Here is a 19,596-nt window from a genome sequence, read left to right on the forward strand (position 1 = left end):
TTTTTTTTTTTTTTTTAAAGCTAATTGAAGCTAAGTTCTCTAATTCTGGGGTGAATTGGGGGAAGTGTCTCAGTTGAAATAGTTCAGCTGTCAAAAATAAACTAGGGAAGAAGGCTCAGCATGGAACTCTGCTTGTAGGGAGTCTCATACTGTGTAACAAATGTTGAATATACTCCAATATTGCCTCTGGCTCTCAGGGCAAAGGAAGGATCCCTTGTGCAGCAGTAATGGGTTAGCATTTTAAAGTACAGAGATTTCTGTTTTGATCACAGCTCAGATGCTCATTGGAAAGCCTCCTTACAATATGCAAAAGAGCTGAGCACCAGTCATGTAAGGAAGTGAAACTAACGTTGTTTCAAACACCATCTTCTCAGCCTGCAGCCCAGCTCTCTGACCAAAGTGTTCTGGGTGGAACCGAGAGGCTTGCTGCATTTGTGGCTTCTTGACGCATCCTATGAATAAGTGGTTTGTCTGTTAAAACTGCAGTTTGTTGAGCTACATATCATTTCACTCACTTGAGGGCTAGATCCATCCAGCAAAAAAATATAAGGCTAAGCTTTTGGAGAACTTTAACCTGACGTTGTATCATTTAGAAATAAGCATTTGGCTTCTATCCAGCTTTCTCTCTTGTTGAGGGAGACCTTGCTGTTAGGTACATTCCTGCTAGTGAGGTAAGTGTTTTCTGCTGTCACTACGGCTAGCTGTAAAAAAAAAAAAAAAAGCTATGGAAAGGTGGGGGCAGTAGCTTGGGAGGGAGACATGGGGCTGGAGAAATTGCATGTTTCTTGGCTATGACAGGAAGAATCTTATATAAACTGAGATAGCAGCAAGCAGAAATCTTAACTGGGCTGTCTGCCTTTGTTGTGTGCATGATTAGTGGGGGAAGTATGGGCCAGCTGCTTTGTCATGGTTGAGGTGGAGTGTAGAGATGGGATCCTCTGTGCTGTGACTGAATGGTTGAGGGAAGGCATGAAAGCAGACTGGGCAGTCTCTTTTAGTTAGAAGTCTGGGGTTGGGGGGATAGGAAAAAACAGCTACTAAGGTAGATCTGTGCTTGGAAACCTTTTATCTTCTAAATGAGAGCATTTATTTTAAAATTTTAATGTGTGTGTGGGAAGGGGCAGAGGAAATCCTGCAATCATCCTTCCTTCTTCCTCCACCAGAACAGGCAAGAGGATTGATGAGGAAGCAGATTAAATATATGCCTGTTTTTCACTTTGAGGGCTGTGTTCCAACCTTTTTGGCTGCTAAATAATTGAAACTGAGTGGTTTCATCACATCTATTCTCAGGCACACAAACCTCTGTACAGGGAGGCATAATTGGAAATGTTCTGACCTGGAAAGGCCCAGGATTTGGTATAACAGTGGGGGGGACCCTGGTAAGAATGCAGTTGCATTGACACAGTGGTGGAGGATGCCTGCTTACACCAAATTTCCGTGCCCAGTGCCTACCTGTTTTCTAATACTAGTTCCAGCATCAAAATCACAAAGCAAAGTAACACAAACGTTTACTCTTTTGTGTATAATACCTTCCCCACTCTGGATAGCTTTACTTCCCTCTACATGATCATGCCTTGGCCACTTGTTGACCTACTTGTTAACAAAATACTTTTCCATATTGTGTCTCAACCTCACTACATAGGGGAGAAATAGGATTCAAAGGTTGGCTGAGCAATCTTTTCCTTTTTTTAAAGCAATGACTTGAAAGTCTGTGCATTTTTAACACACTCTCATTGTAATCTTGTTCATGCTAAAATGCGTAGTGCTTCATTCTTATATCTGCGTATAATGCATTGGTGGTGAATTCTTTACCTGCTTTGCTGAAGAATAAGACTTGTGGGCTAATAAATATTACAAACTATTCTCTAAAGACTGCTAAGATCATTTGGTCAAATCACATGCATGTACTTTTTAAATGCCCTGGCTTGAACAATTTATCTTCGTTTCATGTATATGCGCACTAACTGAGCTCTGATTTGTATTTAATCTGCTCCTTTGCCATGGAATCCAAGAAGGAAATGTAAACATTTAATCAGTGAGTGGGGAGTTAATGATACAGCTTTTGGAAGGAACCTACAACTGTGCTGGTTGGAGGGAAACACTTCATGCAGACTGTGGGCCTTAATCTCCTCCTAAATACATTCAGTTTTTGTCAACATCAAGTGGGCAAATCTGACGTAGAAGTAAAAGAAAAAACTGGGACCCCTGAATCTAACCCCTACTTGGATAAAGACAGAAGGGCAGAGGTGGCTATGAGAATTCAGAGATCTTGACAGTCTTCTGGAATATTATTTTACAGAAGAGGTTGAATGACCAAGAAAATTTGTCAGATAGAAGAAAATTGACCGAGATATGTTTTGTACAGAAACAGGACCCTGCATCATCAGTGCAGTTATCTGCGGCTGATGAAAAGAAACAGCCGATCATTTTGCTTCCCTGAGATGAAGAATATCAATTTTGTCCTTTCATTTTGGTTTTTTACTATACTGGTTTGTGTAGATACTGGGGGGCATCTACACGTACTTTGCTGTGGAATTGAATAATTAGCTCTGCAGTAAAGCATCACCATCTACATGTGGTGCTATTAGGCCAGTGTAGACTAATTAACTGTGCCATAGAATAGTACTGTTCAACTAAGTACTATCCTACAGCAGAGTTACTCTGCAATAGTGCACATCTAGACAGTAACCAGGGCTGGCTGGGGCACCTGCTGGCTAGCCCTGCACCATAGCACCCTTGTGCCCCAGCCAGCCCCTCCACATCACATTTAGCAGTTGCAGAAGAGCTCTGGGCTACTAGGCTGACCCCCTGGATCCTCTGCCAGCTGGTGCTACACTGCCCTGAGTTAGCATGCTGCAGTCCCAGCCACATGTGTTGGTGCTCCAGCCAGAAGCAATAAACTCTGGTGCGAACTGCGCCAGAGTTTATTTAGCCGTGCTAATCGCATGTGTAGATGCACCCAGTATATCTGTCATTTTAGCTGGGTGTTGTACATTAATTGTTTAGTATTGCATTCCTTAGCAAAGCTCCGGCAGCCAGGCAGTCAAAAGTGCAACGAACAAGTGACATTCCAGTGAAGCTGAAATTGTAACCTTTAGCAGTATCTTAAATGAATGTTCCGTGTACATCAGGTTTCTTTTAGTATTGTGCAAAACTGAAGTCCAAACAGCTGCAATTAGTCAGATGCACTCAAAACGTAGATTCTTGCTTGTCACTCTGGAATGCAGTGTTGATTCTCAGGAGGGATGCTGTTAATGTGGATTAAAGCATTTTTTTTAAATGAGGTGTTTTTTTTCCATGGATAAATCTCTATCCATGATAAAGAATGAAATCTTCTAATGGTAATCGCTGAGGAACTGGTACAATAGCCTTCTGAGTGAGAAGCATTAAAACAAATCTATATTCCATTAAAATATTTCTGTTACAGATTCAGTACTGTAAAAGTATAGCTTATCATTAAAACAGTTATAGAATTCCTGAGTAATAGCTGGTATGGAGGTGGAGCGTGTATTTGCAATGATAGAGAAAACCCTTGAGGACTTTCATTTACAGAAAGAACATAATCTGTGAGAGGCCTGGAAACAAAGAGGCAGTGATATGAGAAATGATTGCATACAAAGGATGTAGTCTACTGAAAGACCATCAGTAGTGCACAAAATGCTTTGGGAAAGACTGTTGGACATAGTGAGATTTCTTCGGTGTATTTTAATTATTTTTGTTGGGCCTTGTTGTGATGTTTTTTGCCCGCTTGTCCACATTAAAAGTTGTTTTTCTACAAAATATTATGTAAGATGATTCTCATTCAGGGTTTGAAAATGCACTTCTCCCAGTTGCCATGTTCCCATATGCCAAATGTCAAACTGAACTGGCCATTAGATATCTCTGTATATTTGCTTGCAATCAGTGCATTCATTCTCCAGAATGGATTTGTAGATGAAGACTCCTTTAAAAAAAAAAACACAAAAAGCCCAACTCACTCTGGTTAGAGACATGTACCAATTGTATTGATATCCAATGATACCAATATAAGCTGATCCTAACAGAACTTTTGCATTACTACAGAAGCATTGCAGACACAAATGTAGCAAAACCATTGCAACTTTAACTCTGTTTTATTTAAACTTTTTTACTAGAGGTGCATGCAGGTGTAATAGTTACATTTTAACAACTGATGTTTGCTCCTTAGCAGCAGCAGCTTCCCCTCCCCTTTTTGAAGAGATTTAATGGTATGCTTGTCCATGGTTTTTGAAATCAGTGTAGTTTCTTTGCGCTCTTGTTATGGTACCAGGTCATATGCCAGAAATTTGTACCATCTTTAGCTAATGCTCCTTTCTCTAGGGAAAAGTCTGTCGTTCCATAACTACTTCTATTTCCTGCCAAAGTATAGTATTACTTAATGTTAGTTCATGAAACACACAAACAACCCTTGTATTCTGAATACAGCATAGAAAATAGGAAACATTTTAAAATATGTTAAAAAGAAACCAATTACCATTAAATCATTACTGTTGCCAGGTGAAAGTAACCTATTCTGAAACAAGTAAAAATAATTTTACATGGATCTAAAATCTGTGTTCTTTCTGTGGCCTCTTCTGTCAGCTCATGCTTTTCCATTTCCCCCTGCCTCCCTCCTCCACCCATTCTAATAGACCAAGTTCCCCCCTCCCCCCCCATCCCTTTATTGCATGCCTTAAGTAGGGAAGCTGCTTTCTTTCATGGAAAAGAAGCATACCTAGAAACATTGTGCATGCCATGCAGCCTCCAAGATACCTACCAGTCTGGAAGTGAAAGGGGTGAAGTCCTGTCTTAACCCTCTCACCGCCATAGTTGCTGGCTGAGCCCTGTAGTTAGTGCCTAAAGCAGCAAGTCAACTTCTGGAAGTATCTTGATGAGACTTGTGATGTGGAAACACCTATTTGTTTACAGGCATTTATATAAACAATTACTTACAGTAAAGAACTAACAGTCTTCCTTCTGCCCTTGCAAGGGTCTGGGACCTAACTTTGTGTGACATAGTAAAAGTTCTCCTGGAAATATAGTGGCTTGCTTCCACTCCCAGAAGATCTCCTGGGATGCCATATTTACTGGACACTCATATTTGCCCAAGAGCACTTACTTTATCACATAGTTGGCCACAACTCTGGAAAAATAAAAATCCCTACATTTAGTCTTCCAAAAACAAGATTTGCATTTTATTTGAGCATACAAGACGTGAGAAAATACAATTTGTCAGTGTGTTTAATTTCACTAAGTAGCACTGCAATAGGTGAGTTATAGGAGCTGCTTTTCTAATATCAGCCCAAAACATGAGATTTGTAGGGCTATGGAAAGGGAAAAGCGGGTGGGGTTTTTGCATATGTAGTTGGACTAGTTATATACATAATATGTAATGTTAAGAATTTAGGTTTGATATCGCCAAGTGATCATTTGGCATCCAATTGCACAATGCTTTCTTCCAAGTAAAACCAAAACAAAATCCTTTTAAAAAATGTATCAAAAGATGCTAATATTTTAACCTAAAAAAATTAAGAAGGGAGTTCTTCCTGCCCCTTGTGTCTGATTTGATGTTGATGCTACTGACTGACTAGCTTCATGCTGTTTGTCTATATGATCACATAAGTAAATTGTCTGACAATCCAAGGGTTTTAATAAGTACATTAATTGTGTACTCTAGCAGAATGTATTTATAGACTATTGTGTGCTTTAAGTGTGTGATTAGGCATTCATGCATGATATAGTTATCTTCAGCTAAACTTTGTTTACATTTCTGATAGGGATTGAACTTGCGCTGATGTCAGTATGTCAGTGGAGAGTGTATGTTAGGAACTGATCTCATGATATACCATGAAAAGAGGCCAAATCCTATTAAACAGTGTATCCATGTTGTTCTTAGCTTAAGGTGAACTATGACACAGCTTTGATTGTAGTTTGAAATAAATGACGTGTGTTTAACAGCCACTGTAAAATTGATCTTGGGTAACTCAGTTGCATCAAGGGAACTACTACAAGCTAAACAAACATCGTCTGATAAACCCAAACTGGTTCTTATTTTGTTCTTTGTGGACCAGTGGAGAACCACATGGTTTAAATACAGGATATAGGGAAATGTCTTCACATACAGTGGCCACACATTAATGGAATCTGGCTAGACAAAGCTGTGGCTGGGATGATCTAGTTGGAGATGGTCCTGCTTTTAGCAGGGGTTAGACTAGATGACCTCCTGAGGTCCCTTCCAACCCTAATTTTCTATGATTCTGTGAACACAAGCTGGGTAACATGGTTCAGAGATAAACCTGCCCTAGGGTGGCGTAACTTTAAGCCACCTGAAGTGCACTTGAAACTAATTTCAGGTGTTAAGGTGTAGACAATCTAAGGGTTAAGAGCTCCAGGAGCCACCTAAAAATAATGTGTAACAATGCCCTAAAACTCTGTCTGCCCTAGTTTTAAAGTGTCTTGAGCAATGTAATCTTACCGCTTCCTTTGGGAGATTGTCCTATGATCTGATAGATCTTACTGTTAGAAAGTTTTTCCTTGCATTTAGCGTCAATTTCTTAGAATTTCATCCTGTTCTAGTAATACTTAAGTAGCTGCTTGGGGTTTACATTTTCTGAATCCTTGTAGGAATTTCAGTTCCTCATTCCAGGTTGGTCATTGCACACTTGAATCGCACATATTTAGTGGTTAGCAAGTATGTCAGGAGTCTGGAGACTTTTTAGGCCCCCAATGAGGATAACTATAGTATTACAAAACCTCATTTTAAAGCTGTCATCCATTAAAAGTGGTTCAACAGGTCATTGCCTTAGTCTTTCACTTCTGAATTAAATTAATTTGACTCCATCCTACTAACTAGTTTAAATCTTGTCGCTTTCAAAACTGCTTTGCAGCTAGGCACCGCTTTCCGGACTAGAATAGCAGAAGTGAGGACTAAAATCGGAACTTCAAGGAAGCATGCAGAGTGCCCTCTCTTTCAGAATTGCCTTGTACCCACAATATTTGTTAAATCCAGGAAGAATTGTAAGCATGTAGCAGATTTGAAAATAGGGCCTTGCGTACCAAGTTTTAGGCAACCATGGGTTTAAAAAGGCACTTTTGTGAAAATATGCCTGTGTTCCTAGCTGTTAAATGTGGAGGAAAATCTTTGTCTGCCTTTGTTTAAATCACTTTCGGACTCAGGGTATACTGATGATAGAAAAATTCACCAAAGACATGGGCACAGAAACAAGTTGCTGTGAGGTAAGCAGGCAGGGATTTTCTTCTTAATGAAACGAGGCTAAGCTGCTGTGGGTTAGTATTCATGTGATGTAGAGTAAAAGCATGCATGTGGCATTTTCTGCAAAGCACCATACCTCCTTTTACCTCCTGGTAACTGGTTTGTGTACACATTTTCCCTGTCTGTCTCTGACTTGGAATCTGTCTCTGACTTGCAGGCATAAGTGACCAAAATCCTCTTCTAACTTTTTAGCTACGTTTTATATAGATTTTTAAGATTTATTACTTATATTGCTCATGCAAATTAAATCTATAGCTGAAGAAACTGAAATGACAATGGCAGGTCTCTCTCTGAAAATGTCATGGGCTGAAGATACTTTTTCCCTTCCCTCCCTCCACCTGAAAGAAGGCAGAAGAGGAGCAGTTCAGGTTTAGTCTATGGAGCCTGAGCCTCAGGAATAATATTTTCAAAATAAAGACTGGCCACTTTTGAAACAGGATCTCTTTGACATTAGAATTTCGCCATATGAAGTTGAACCTTATATGCCTGTGTAAGATACATTTTTGAGGTGTTGCCCAATCCTTCATTGTCAGACATCATTTTGTATTGTTGATGCCTCGTATTATTGACTCCAGTGTTTCTCATACTGATACTTAGGTGACCCTACCTTCATGAAATCTCTGTGGACAAACATACACTTGGAGCAATTTTGAAAGGAGAGAACTGCTGCTCTGGATCCAGCAGTAGTTGTTATTCTGTAACAGTTCTGTGGTACTGGAGTTTACAGAAGTTCAAATGTAGCAAAATTGGTCTACCTTTAATCCTGCTTCATTGGGGTTAAAATTGTGGCAATTTTTAGCTCTCTTGCATCACTATAACTTCATGTACATGTAACAGTTATAGCATAACAGTCCCATACAACAGAAGCATCTCACTTTTCCCTTTTGAGATTGCTCCTAGTGTACATTAGTTCGTACCTCAATCTACCGAACAATGCTGCTGCCTTCCTCTTCAGAGTGGTGTGAACCATACACCTTAGCAAAGCACTGCTTTCTTCAAAGCCCAGCCACATATTTTCAAGTGCAAGCACCATTGCAGCTTGCCTCACATATATCTCTGGAGAGTGTTGGAATGATGTTGGTTCACTGTAAAGCTGATAATTCATCTCTAAAGATTGTAATCAATTTCCATTCAAAGTAAGTTACTGATGTCTGCCTTCTTGAATCTTTACTCTAGCCAGGACTGATTTGTAATGAAGGTTAGCTAAAAATACATGGGTGAAAATTGATGTGGAAATCTATCTAAGTTAAATGTAGAAATGTTCATCAGCTTTATGCAATGTAGTTCCAAGTTCTAGAATATACATTCATAACAGCAAACTGTGTGAGTGCTGTTTTTCTTTGCCTAAGGTGAGTCCTCCAGAAGTGTATCTGTACACAGATACAAATACATACTGAATTGCAGCAGAATACCGATAAGGACAAGGTAGACTAAGAGAGTCTGTCAGTTATTTATACTGAGATGAGATGGGCAATTCTCAATTAAAAAAAAAAAATCAGTCATTGGACATAACTTGTACTCTTTGTGGTATCTACAGTGTTTTAAAGGCTGTTGCTTACATGGAATTTGTAATCCATTTATTTCCGTTTTTATAGATTACCCATATTTTCACAGTTGCTTAATAAATAGATTTAAAAGAATAATTAATATTGCTATTGCTTAACTACTTGTAATCAGCAACAAAAATCTGTGTATTTGGGCCATTCTGTTCCTCTCTCCATTTTAAAATTATGCTATTATGTTTCACAGCATCAATCTTTCTTGAAGAATTGAAGCAACCTGTCAAACATTGTAGAGTCTACACGCAGGCCCAGACAACCACCATAGATTTTGATTCCTGGAATATCACAGTACTGCTATTTGACATGATGCACAGAATGATTTTGGCTCTACTTGTGTATGTTGTTTTCAGTCTTCTAACCATGCCTTTCCGATTTGGGGATCTGAAAACTGTTTGAATAGCTGCTGTTTCTAGCTGATGAACAAAACCCACTTAAAGCATCACTGAGTGTAGTACTTAATCAAATTAGGTCCCAAACTAAGTCTTGAGATCCAAATATCTTAGGTTCTAACTGGATAAGAATGATAGCTTTGACGTGATCTAATTAAAATTAATTAAACAGAAGAACAGATATGTCGGTGCATTCTCTTAACCCACTAGTGTCATTGTCACTCTAGGAAAGAATCAGCAAGGAGGGGGGGAAATGAAATCTTTCTGTACATCAGGTCAAATGGCAGTACTGTGAGATTCCAGGAATGAAAATCTTTGGTGGTTGTCCAGGCCTTTGTGTGGACTCTTATCATGTTTCACAGATAGCTTTAATTCTTCAGAAAAAATTTGTGTTGGGAAATATATTGGCATAACGGAAAGAGAAATAAAATCTTCGAAAATAACACTTGACTACACTATACAAAGGCTAATTTTTAGAGGCATGAAACAATTTATGATGCTGAGGAAAAATATACCTTCTACATACCTTTCCTTCTTTTTTACATCATAGTATAATACCATAATTCTTCTTTTCAGTTTGTTTCTCTGAGATGCAGCATTTAGTGCCTGCTGGATAAATCAATACAGCTATTGGTGCTCAGACATAAGGTGGGGGTGGGGGGAAATTCAGTTTCTTTTGGCATAGGAATGGGTCTTAGCTCAACAGTTGGATGTGCTGAAGCTTTTTGTATTTTTTTTTGTCCTGTAAATTATTTTCTACCGTTTTAATACAGAAACACAATACAGGGCAGTCCTGGGAGGGCAATTAGCTTCTAATAATCAAAGCTGAACATTGAACCAGTACATAATATGTTTTAATGTAGCAGGCAAGGTCTCATTCCTAAAACAAATCTGCAGTCCAGGAAAAACATTGACAACTGATCATTTTTGCTATGGAGAAAAATTAAGTTTTAAATTACAAGCTTCTCCTTTCTACTGTCTTGGGCTTTTTATTCTTTTTTCAGTAGCTTTCATTTTCATTTTGCTTCCCATAAAAATCTGGGCCGCCTCACTGAGCTACATCTTGGCCTTCTGTCCATATCTTTTGCTTCAGCAACTTCACTGTAAGACCTTTTGTTTTATTCAAAATGCCTGTCTTCGGTATTGTCAGGGGAGAGCTTCAAGAAAGATTTTCCTTGGCATTTATTACACTAATATTTTCCCAATTAAAAAAATATTTCCTGTACCTGACTGACTTATAGAGTATGTAATAGTCCTGTATTTTGAAAGGTGGTGCTTTTATATAAATTTCATAATAAGGAAAATTTAATTTGAAGGTGTGTTCACCCCTTCAGTCCTTGGTATCCAGCCATTTATTGCTGCTTTTGGCAGGAACTAGCTTCTCCAATGAACAGTTTTCCTTTTAAGAAAATAATTAGCTAAGTCAGTTTTCTACTTTCAGAGTTCTCTGCAAATGTATCTTGCATGTTATGCTCCATAAAAATACTTACTCCTGTTTTAGATTTTAGCATATATCAGTGGACATGCTGAATTAAGGACATATTAGTTTAGCAAATTATTTAAGCACATGCATAACTTTAAGCACATTAACTAACACTGGTGAGGTAGATACGACTTTCAAATGCTTGTAAGCATCTTGGTGAAATAGGACCTGAAATATACATAACATGAATTGGCAATCATAAGGATTTAATTTGAGGTTTCCACAATTCAAATATATGCTGCTCTCTCACAAGAAAACTTCACTGTTGGAAGTCTGAAACAAACTTCTGCTCTGGACTTTCCCAAAGTATGTGGTTTGGAAGGAATTAGGTCAACAGTGGAATGAATGAGTGCCAGCTCCTTCTCTCTCTTGGCTAGAGGTCCCCAGCCCAGGGCTTATGGACAATGTGTTGCTATTGCTCCCAGCCACAGAGAATTAAAACAAAAACTGAGGTTGCAAGAGCAAAATCTAGTTAGCCACAGTTGTTGCAGAGTATTTGGATTGTAGCTTTTCCTGAAGATTACAAACTGACTGGGTTACTGTGATGGACAGCAGGTTTTATCATGGTATTTCTGTGTTAACCATGTCCATGTTGTTATACTTTGTGTGACTCAGCTTTCCTCATTAGTCTATGCACAGAAAATGAAGGGTCAAGTGCCACGGCTGGCTATGGGTAGGACACGACAAGATGGACCTTTAGCATCAACAGTTTTGAATGGCTTTGTTGGCATCTCAACAAAGGTGAGATGCCAGATACCCAAGTGGTGTTCAAAGGAAATAAACATGACACTGGGAGAGCAGGTCTGGGTTGCCCACTATCTCTAGAAGCCAAGCTTAGACAGACTTCACCGGGACTCTCTCAGAAACCAGACAAGGCTGCAACTGTCCCAGGCAAGCACCTCCCTCCACCCCCAGCCCCCTTCGTGGAGGACACTCTGTGACAGTGACATTGTGTCGATATTGTACAAACTTGAGAGAGAGCCCATAAGAACTCACAATCTAAAACGCAAGGCATAACGTATGAGTATGCTAACAAGTGGGCTAGAGCAGACCACTGGAGGTGTGATGATGATAGATGTGCAAGCTCATACCTGGTCTATCTGTAGCAGCTAAGCAGTTGAAGGCCCATGTTCTCCACTAGTGTATATTGCTTTGTGAATTTTGTTGACGGTGTGCATTTTAAATCTGGGTCAGCCTCTCAAAAGAAGTCAGCATCTTGGATACTGAGCTCTTTAGGAAATCTGGCCCCAATTATGAAAGTTTTGTATTAGAAAATCTGGCCCTTGTTATATAAATAGGACAGAGATTTTTCTTTTTCCATAGCTTCTCAATTTTCCTAAATGTGATAGTGTCACAACAGGTAATACAAACATCTTGAGTCACAAGTTTAGAATACCCTTACATTAAAGGAAAAATTATACCTAAACATCTCCCCAGCATGTTTTCTTTCAAACTAAGCAAATGCCTACCAACAATGTTGGGGAGGGATGGGGCAAAAGAATCCAGAGGTGCGTTGTAAACTGTTTTGAAAGAAAGGTCAGAAATGTTCCAAATAACTGGCTGTATCATTAAGTGGAAGTTCTCTTTGGCATCATGTGGAATTCCTGTTTCAAACCAGCATGTTGTCCAAAATATTTGCATTTATAAACATAAAATTGTCATCTCCATCGCATTCATCTTAAGAAGTTCTCACATCCAATGCCCAAATTGTGATGGAACATTCACTTACGAGCATACCAACACTATAGAAATAAGAATGCAACAGGTTGTTTAACGTCTGTGGTGTTCCTCGCAGATAGTGCTTCATGCTAAGCAATACTGCAAGTAACAATAGACCTTCCATCACTGAATGGAGCTGTTGGTCTTTTTCCAGAATACCAGCTTTTGGAAGAGGGAATATAGGGTCATTACCTCCTTCTTGGAGAATGTAGATTTTATTCCATTTTGATAGCACAAACTTACTGAGCTCAGATCACTGGTGGCTTGATTATTCTGTGTTCTGTCTACTGTAAGAAACTATAATTTGGAAAAGCTATGGTGTTTAAATAAAAAGAGTAGCTTAATTTGGGTTTTATCACTCCGCATTTCTTTTCCTATTTGTTTTTTAGAACCAGCAGGTCAAGTATGTTAATTTAAAAGTAAAGCTGTGATGATGTGCCTTAAGCTATAAAAGGAGAAAGGAAATCCCACATGCCCAAGATGGTAGGAATTATCTGAAGTTTGAACTTTTAATATTTAGTAAGAGAGACAGATTTGTACCAAGCAAAACCCTCATTAATTCTGGCCTTGGAAACTTAGCTTTTCTAATAAGACTTAATAAAGCTTTTACAAATAAAAGGACACTTTTTTCTGAGTTCTCATTAGCAGTCTACAACTCAATCCAAATGTTTGTCGTTTTCCAAGAGCGGTGGTCTTTGCCCACCCGGTGCAGTCGGTGCAGTACAGGCATCATTTACCATTATGTTCTCAAGTGGGATTTGTGGTAAGTTCCTGGTCTGAAGAATTTTACAGTACAGGGCAGTCAGATTTCTTCCTTGCATAAGGTATGCCCATACCTTGGTTAATTTTGTGGCTGCAGGGATGCCCGGGCTACCTTTTAAATTAATTGGTTTTGGTATGGGTAGCAGTCTGGCAGCAGTAGCATGAGAGCTCAGTATGGGCCATGAAATGGGGTAGACAGAAATGTGGCAGTAGATGAACTATTCTGCCTTATACTTAAAAATAGTATCTGTTCCACTGTTGGATATCCATAGCCATAGACTAGTGCCTCGAGTAAGTCTCTTACTGATCTTATTAGCCCTGCTGACCCAGAACAGCTAAGAAGGATTGAGCTAGGTTTTATTCCTCTTTGTGCATCATCAACAGACATGTTTTACAGATGTGTTCTCTCTGAAGGTAGTGGTGCTGCCCCGGTGTACCTGAGGACAGAATCCTTATTGTGAGAGAGGACCCAGCTTGAACTGCAGACCCAAGGTTGAGTTACGAGGCTGTCAGTTAACTGTCAAGTTAGCGTTTTCAATTAGAGGTTACTGGGGCAAGAAGCCACACAATCATGTTGTTACTTTTCAGAATACAATTCCAGTTCTGTTGCATATTTTAAAGCAGCTTTGCAATTTAAACATCACTTACCTAAAATTCTGTAGGCTCGCCATCTAACCTTACAATTACCAGTACTGCATCCTTCAGAAATGTGCCAGTGTTTTGAAATGTTCTTTATGTCATCCAATCTTATTGTTAAAATTTACCGATGCTATTTTTGAGATGTGCTTTTTGTTTATAAGCAAAACTGGATAACTTGCAATAGGAGTGTACAAAGCCTTACATACTGGCACTGGGCTAGAGACAGAAATAAATAATACATAAACTGATATAAGTGATCAGAAACAAATCTGGAACACAACAGGAGTTCAGTGCAACACTTTCAAATGGCCAAATCCACTTTCAAAATGGCCAAAACCAGTTTAAGATAATAAAAATAAAATTGGTTTATTGAACTTCTGTCCCAGATCCCCTCCAGATTCAAGTTAACTCAGTCCCCCAGCACCCCAGGATGCTTTGCACCTCTCCTGTAAACTGCTCTTCCCCCCAGGGTGGGCAGGTGGGCCAGCCTTGGCCCAAGGTGTCTGGTCCAGCCAATCAGGGAGTTGTGCTCTAGCCACCTCCCCCCCCCTGCCCCCAGCTTTTGGCCTGGCCCACTGCAGGCATGTGGCTGCGTTTCTCGAATCAAAAATGAATGTCTGTTCACTTGCTTATTGATTCAGTCTATGCAGCTTAAACTAACCTGTGAAGACTGAATTGATTCAGTCTTGGGCTTTTTGACTACTTAACCTAGATGTAATAAAAGGTCAGACCAGTCTTAATCAATGAATTTTTCAGGCATACCAATTATTACATTTCAGATACAAAGACTTTCCAGTTTACAAGTTGATTCAGGATTAACACTCAGAATGATTCTGACATAACGGAGCATGTTTATATCTATCCCAGTCAGCATTTCCATTGGCACAAACAGTCACCCCAGAGGTATCTAGCCAAGCTAGTCTGGCTATTTCCCATTATCCCCATGGACACAAACATTACACAATAGCAGCTCTCAGAACTGCTCTAATCTGGTCTGTCTTCTGTTTCCTGGGCAACTGTACTCTGGCTGCACTCATCCCAGCATAACTGTCATTCTTAGCTCAACTCATTCCTCCTGTGGCTACCTTTCCGAGCATGTTAGGCAAATCAAACTAACATCGGTCTGCTTACCTCAGCATTTCTACTAGATGCTATATGGGAAAGACTGTATGGCATGCATAAGAAAAATACTATGTTTATAAACTTGTCCAGCTGCGGATGTTTTAGGGTGTGGAGTATTATACAAATACAATTTTGGAATAACTTATAATGAAAATTCCTGATAGTTCATTAGGTTTGGGGTTTGTTTGGGGGTTTTTTGTTTCATTCACTAGCATTTCATCAGCATAACGCATTTGCATTATGCATTTCATTTCCAGGTAGTCTAAATATGCTCCAATATTCACAGGAAAGTTTGTTTCACTACACATGCCTGGATTTTAGCTGATAAAAAGTTGCTGTTCAAAGATTCTTTAATTTACTGCCATTCTGCTGTAATAACAATTCTGATATTTTTGGGTTAACAAAAAATAAGATCACTCCTTTTGTATTTGTCCTGGCTTCGAATATATTTCTCCACAACACTCCTGCCCCTGGAAATCTGTAAAGTGTTTCTATCTCTGTTGAAACACAGTATGGGTGTTTTTATGCATAAAATTTTACTTTATGCTTTTTAGTAAGCTGATATTCTTTTCAGCGCAGAAGCTTTAGCGGGTGTCTGTAGCTATTGGTTAAAATTATTCTGACTCAAAAAATCAGGAAATCCAGCTTAATTGATTAAAACTAGCTACCCAAAACAGGAAAAACATACTGTCAGGGAACCAATAAGATAATAGCTCTAAATGTGCATCTGAAATAGGTATATGAGTAAGAAGTTGCTAATTTTATACGCCTCCTGAATTTCATACACTTTTATAGACTAATGTTGAGTTGTTTTGGAAACTCAAGTTTTGGAAGAAGATGTCCTTAGTTGATGTTATGCTGATGTCATGATTGTAACTACGTGAACTTGATTATTTCAGTATATTTAATATTTAGCACTTTCTGAAGATGTAAGCTGTTCTAAGAGCTGCATAAATATTAACTGACACTGGACAAGGGGACGATATCACTGTCTTTACAGCTGGGGGAAATGATGCAGAGTTGTTAAATGACTTCAAAGTCATGCAACAGTAAATGGCATACAGATTTAAATTGGGAGTCCCAGATTCCCAATCCTGTTCTAATTCCTTTAGTTAGAAGACAGGGTAGATGTACAAGTGTGTGTATACCTTTGTTCTCAGTGGGAATTTGTGGTAAATTCCTGGTCTGAAGAATTTTACAGTACAGGGCAGTCAGATTTCTTCCATGCATAAGGTATGCCCATACCTTGGTTAATTTTGTTGCTGCAGGGATGCCCGGGCTACCTTTAAATTTAATTGGTTCTGGTATGGGTAGCAGTCTGGCAGCAGTAACACGAGAGCTCAGTATGGGTCATGAAATGGGGTACTCACTCACTCACTCACTCTGCCTTCTGATTGACTTCATACTTAAAGGACTGAATATCTCTCTCCAATTCCTTTAGGCCAGTGATGCTCACTATTTTGGTCCCGTGGGCCAGGTAAGGGGTGCAGGGCTGGTCTGAGAGCCAGTTTGGACCTCAAACATGGGGCCTTGGAGCCCTGCACTGCCCCTGTCTGGCCTTGCCAGTTAGGCTTGGCCCCCCCCAGTCCCATGGGCACCCTGCACACATGATCTGGCATGAAAGGTCATGACCCATGGGGCTTTCCACAAACCCACATCTGGTCCACAGGCCAGGGGTTCAGCATGCTGTCTGTGATTACCTTTAGTTTGGTTTCTGTTTGGTGTACAGTTAAAAAAAAAAACAAAACAAAAACAAAAAAAAACCAACAACCCCCCTCCCCCATAACCTGATTGAACATGACATATTTTTATGATATTCCTTCTTTAAAGTACATTCTTCTTTCAGCTGCCATTTGCAGATAACTGTTGGGGAAATGGCAACTTGATAAAACACTAGAAATTAAGATGGAGTTAGCCTTCTTTCTCTAGAAAAGAGAAGAGGCTATGTAGTGATGCAGCCTTTCCTTCCCGGCTCTGTCTTTAATAAAAAAAAGCAAGCTTCAAAATGTCAGTGTATTTAGAAAAGTCATTCAGATGACAGGAAGCCTAACTTATTTATTTACCTTTTTTCTTTTTCCAGTTGGGGAATGGCGGTCAACGTGTATTCTACCTCTATAACTCAAGAGACTATGAGCAGACATGACATCATTGCATGGGTTAATGACATATTAGCTTTAAACTACACAAAAGTTGAACAACTCTGTTCAGGTAAGACCTTGATTTTGAATATGCTTTCACAATAAATATTTGTTGAATCTAAAAAGCTGATTTACTGAAGATTTGAGCTTTGTGTCAGGATATAGTTGACCTATGAGCACAGAGCCTGAAGAAAATTTATGAACCGATATATATTTTTGGGTATCTGAGTTAAAAGCAAATTATAGAAGGATAGCTTCCCTGAGACAGCCAAGAAAATGCTAAGCATGACCAGTATTAGCATATCAGATGGTAAAAGAGATGACTGGCAGGAAACAAAGCAGTGAGCTTCTGTATTAAAAGTACTCTAAAGTTACTGAAGAAGTACTTTGAGACTGGGAATAAAAGTAGTTGGAAAGTGATAACTGCAAGTGAAATGGTGGGAATAGAGGTGAATAAAATGCTCTAAGAGTTGTAAACGTCTGGTAAATGTCATGAATTTTTTGTTGGAGAGTACAGAAAAATATCACAGGTGTAATGATGTGAAGTCAGGTCAGAAAATGGGTTTGAAGCAGTCATCATGTAACTGCTGCAAGGTGTTCCTAAAGTTTGCCAGACACGTATATTAATCTCCCCAGCATATGTGACAAGACATTTGCTGCAAACCAGTGCAGTAAATGAGATTGGACATACAAGAGACATTCTGAATAACCTGAACAGACTAAAAAAACTGACTACTATTTAATGAAACTGGAGATGTAAGCCCTAAATTATGGAATCTGTTGCTTTTTCCAAGATGACAACTAGACAAGTGGAAAAGAAAAGCTGATGCTTTGGCTTTCTCTGTAAGAACAGTTGCCTGTAAACATTGCCCTATGGCAAGTTTCAGCAACCCCCAGCACATATGCTGAGCATGGCACGTGAGACCATTTTCCTCAGCACCCATTGGGGCCAGGGAGGCAGCAGCTGTTTGTAGCCTCCTGGCTGCAGCTGGTCCCAGCTCTGGGTAGCTGCTGCCAGCCAGGAGCCTGAGCTGCTCCCAGCAGGCAGCTGGGACTCTGCAAGCCCTGCTGGGAGCAGCCCGGGGTCTGTGGCTATCAGCAGCTACCCAGAGCCAGGGCCAGCTGCAGCCGGGAGGCTACAAACAGTTGCTGCCTCCCCAACCCAGGCCCTGGCCCCAAGGGGCACAGTGCCGGTACCTGCTGCTTTCCCAGAGCCCGGAGCCCAGGGCCGGGGCCAGGGGTGGGAGGGCAGCAGCTGTTTGTAGCCTCCTGGCTCTGGGTAGCTGCTGATAGCTACTGCAAGCAGCCCGGGCTCCATGGCTATCAGCAGGTACCCAGAACCTGGGCCAGCTGCAAATATCTGCTGCCTCTCCACCCGGCCCCAGCTGCCACCCAGCCCCAGAACCCGCCCCAGGCTCCAGAAAGGCAACACGTACTGGCAGCGCTCCCTGCTGCGCTGGCCTTGCCACTTTTGCAAAGCAGCATTGGAACCTAGCATGGCAGGGCACAGCAGGGGGCACAGAAAGCTCCCTGCTGCCCTGCCACACTTCCCCTGCAGGCATGGGCAGCAGCGAGAGGCACAGCCTTGTTCTGCTGCCCATGCTGCTCCCATGCACACGAGGGAAGTGTGGCAGGGTAGTGGGGAGCAGGGAGATTTCTGCATCCCCTGCTGTGCCCTGCCACGCCAGGTTCCAATGCTACTCTGCAGAAACGGTGAGGACAGCACAGCAGGGAGCATTGCTGGTATGTGCCAACTCCCCAGAGCCTGGGGCTGGGGCTGGGAGGCAGCTGGGGCCGTGGCGGAGAGGCAGCAGATGTCTGCAGCTGGCCCAGGTTCTAGGTAGCTGCCGACAGCCACAGAGCCCAGACTGGGAGGGAAGGGGCTTTGGGTAGAAGGCAAAGGTCATGAGCAGAGCTGGGGGGCAGGGGCTTTGGGTGGGGGGCAAGGGGCACAAGCAGGTCATCCTGCCATGTACCCCCTGCCCTCATTTTGTTTTTCTAGCATGCCAGCACTCTGGCAACTTCCAAGGTAAGCGTTATGGGGGTTCTCGGCACTCTGGCAAAAAACGTTGCCTACCCCTTCCTGTGGCTTCAGTCTTGTAGCTTATCAAAATGGAATATTGGGTTTTTGTTTGTTGTTCTTGGTTTTTGTTTGATAGAGGAGATTGCTAGCTCCAAAATAGGTATTACCATGAATGAAGATGCTCACTAAGAAAGTGAACATGATGAGTCGGATATTGTTCCACCTATTGGGTGTCTTAAATGTAATCCTCTTCCACTGTGTCAACACCCTGAAAATCCATTCATACATCTATTTTAGTAACACACATCTCGCTCTTAAGATTGGGTCACAAAATCAATGAGGAGGAGGACCTATCCACTTTTTGTATCGACACATTTCATAGATTGCATAGATTTCATAGACATTTGGGCTGGAAGGGACCCTGGAGGATCATCGAGTCCAGCCCCCTGCCCCAGGGGCAGGAAGTCAGCAGGGATCATAGGATCCCAG

General features: G+C 40.7%; 1 protein-coding gene across 3 annotated transcripts in view; it reads left to right on the forward strand.

Annotated features, from left to right (window-relative positions):
- Window positions 1-19,596, forward strand: part of MAPRE2 (microtubule associated protein RP/EB family member 2) — a 103,111-nt gene that overhangs the window by 29,541 nt on the left and 53,974 nt on the right. For 2 of the 3 annotated variants that reach the window (XM_019547740.1, XM_019547746.1), the window contains exon 2: window positions 17,027-17,154. The exons of the other annotated variant lie outside the window; for it this stretch is intronic. In XM_019547740.1, coding sequence (XP_019403285.1) covers window positions 17,034-17,154 — 121 coding nt within the window. In that variant the 5' untranslated portion in view covers window positions 17,027-17,033. The remainder of the gene's footprint in view (window positions 1-17,026; window positions 17,155-19,596) is intronic. 3 annotated transcript variants of the gene reach the window in all.

This window comes from Crocodylus porosus, unplaced genomic scaffold (genome assembly GCF_001723895.1).
Source record: "Crocodylus porosus isolate Cpor-Errol unplaced genomic scaffold, CroPor_comp1, whole genome shotgun sequence".
Lineage (NCBI taxonomy): Eukaryota > Metazoa > Chordata > Crocodylia > Crocodylidae > Crocodylus > Crocodylus porosus.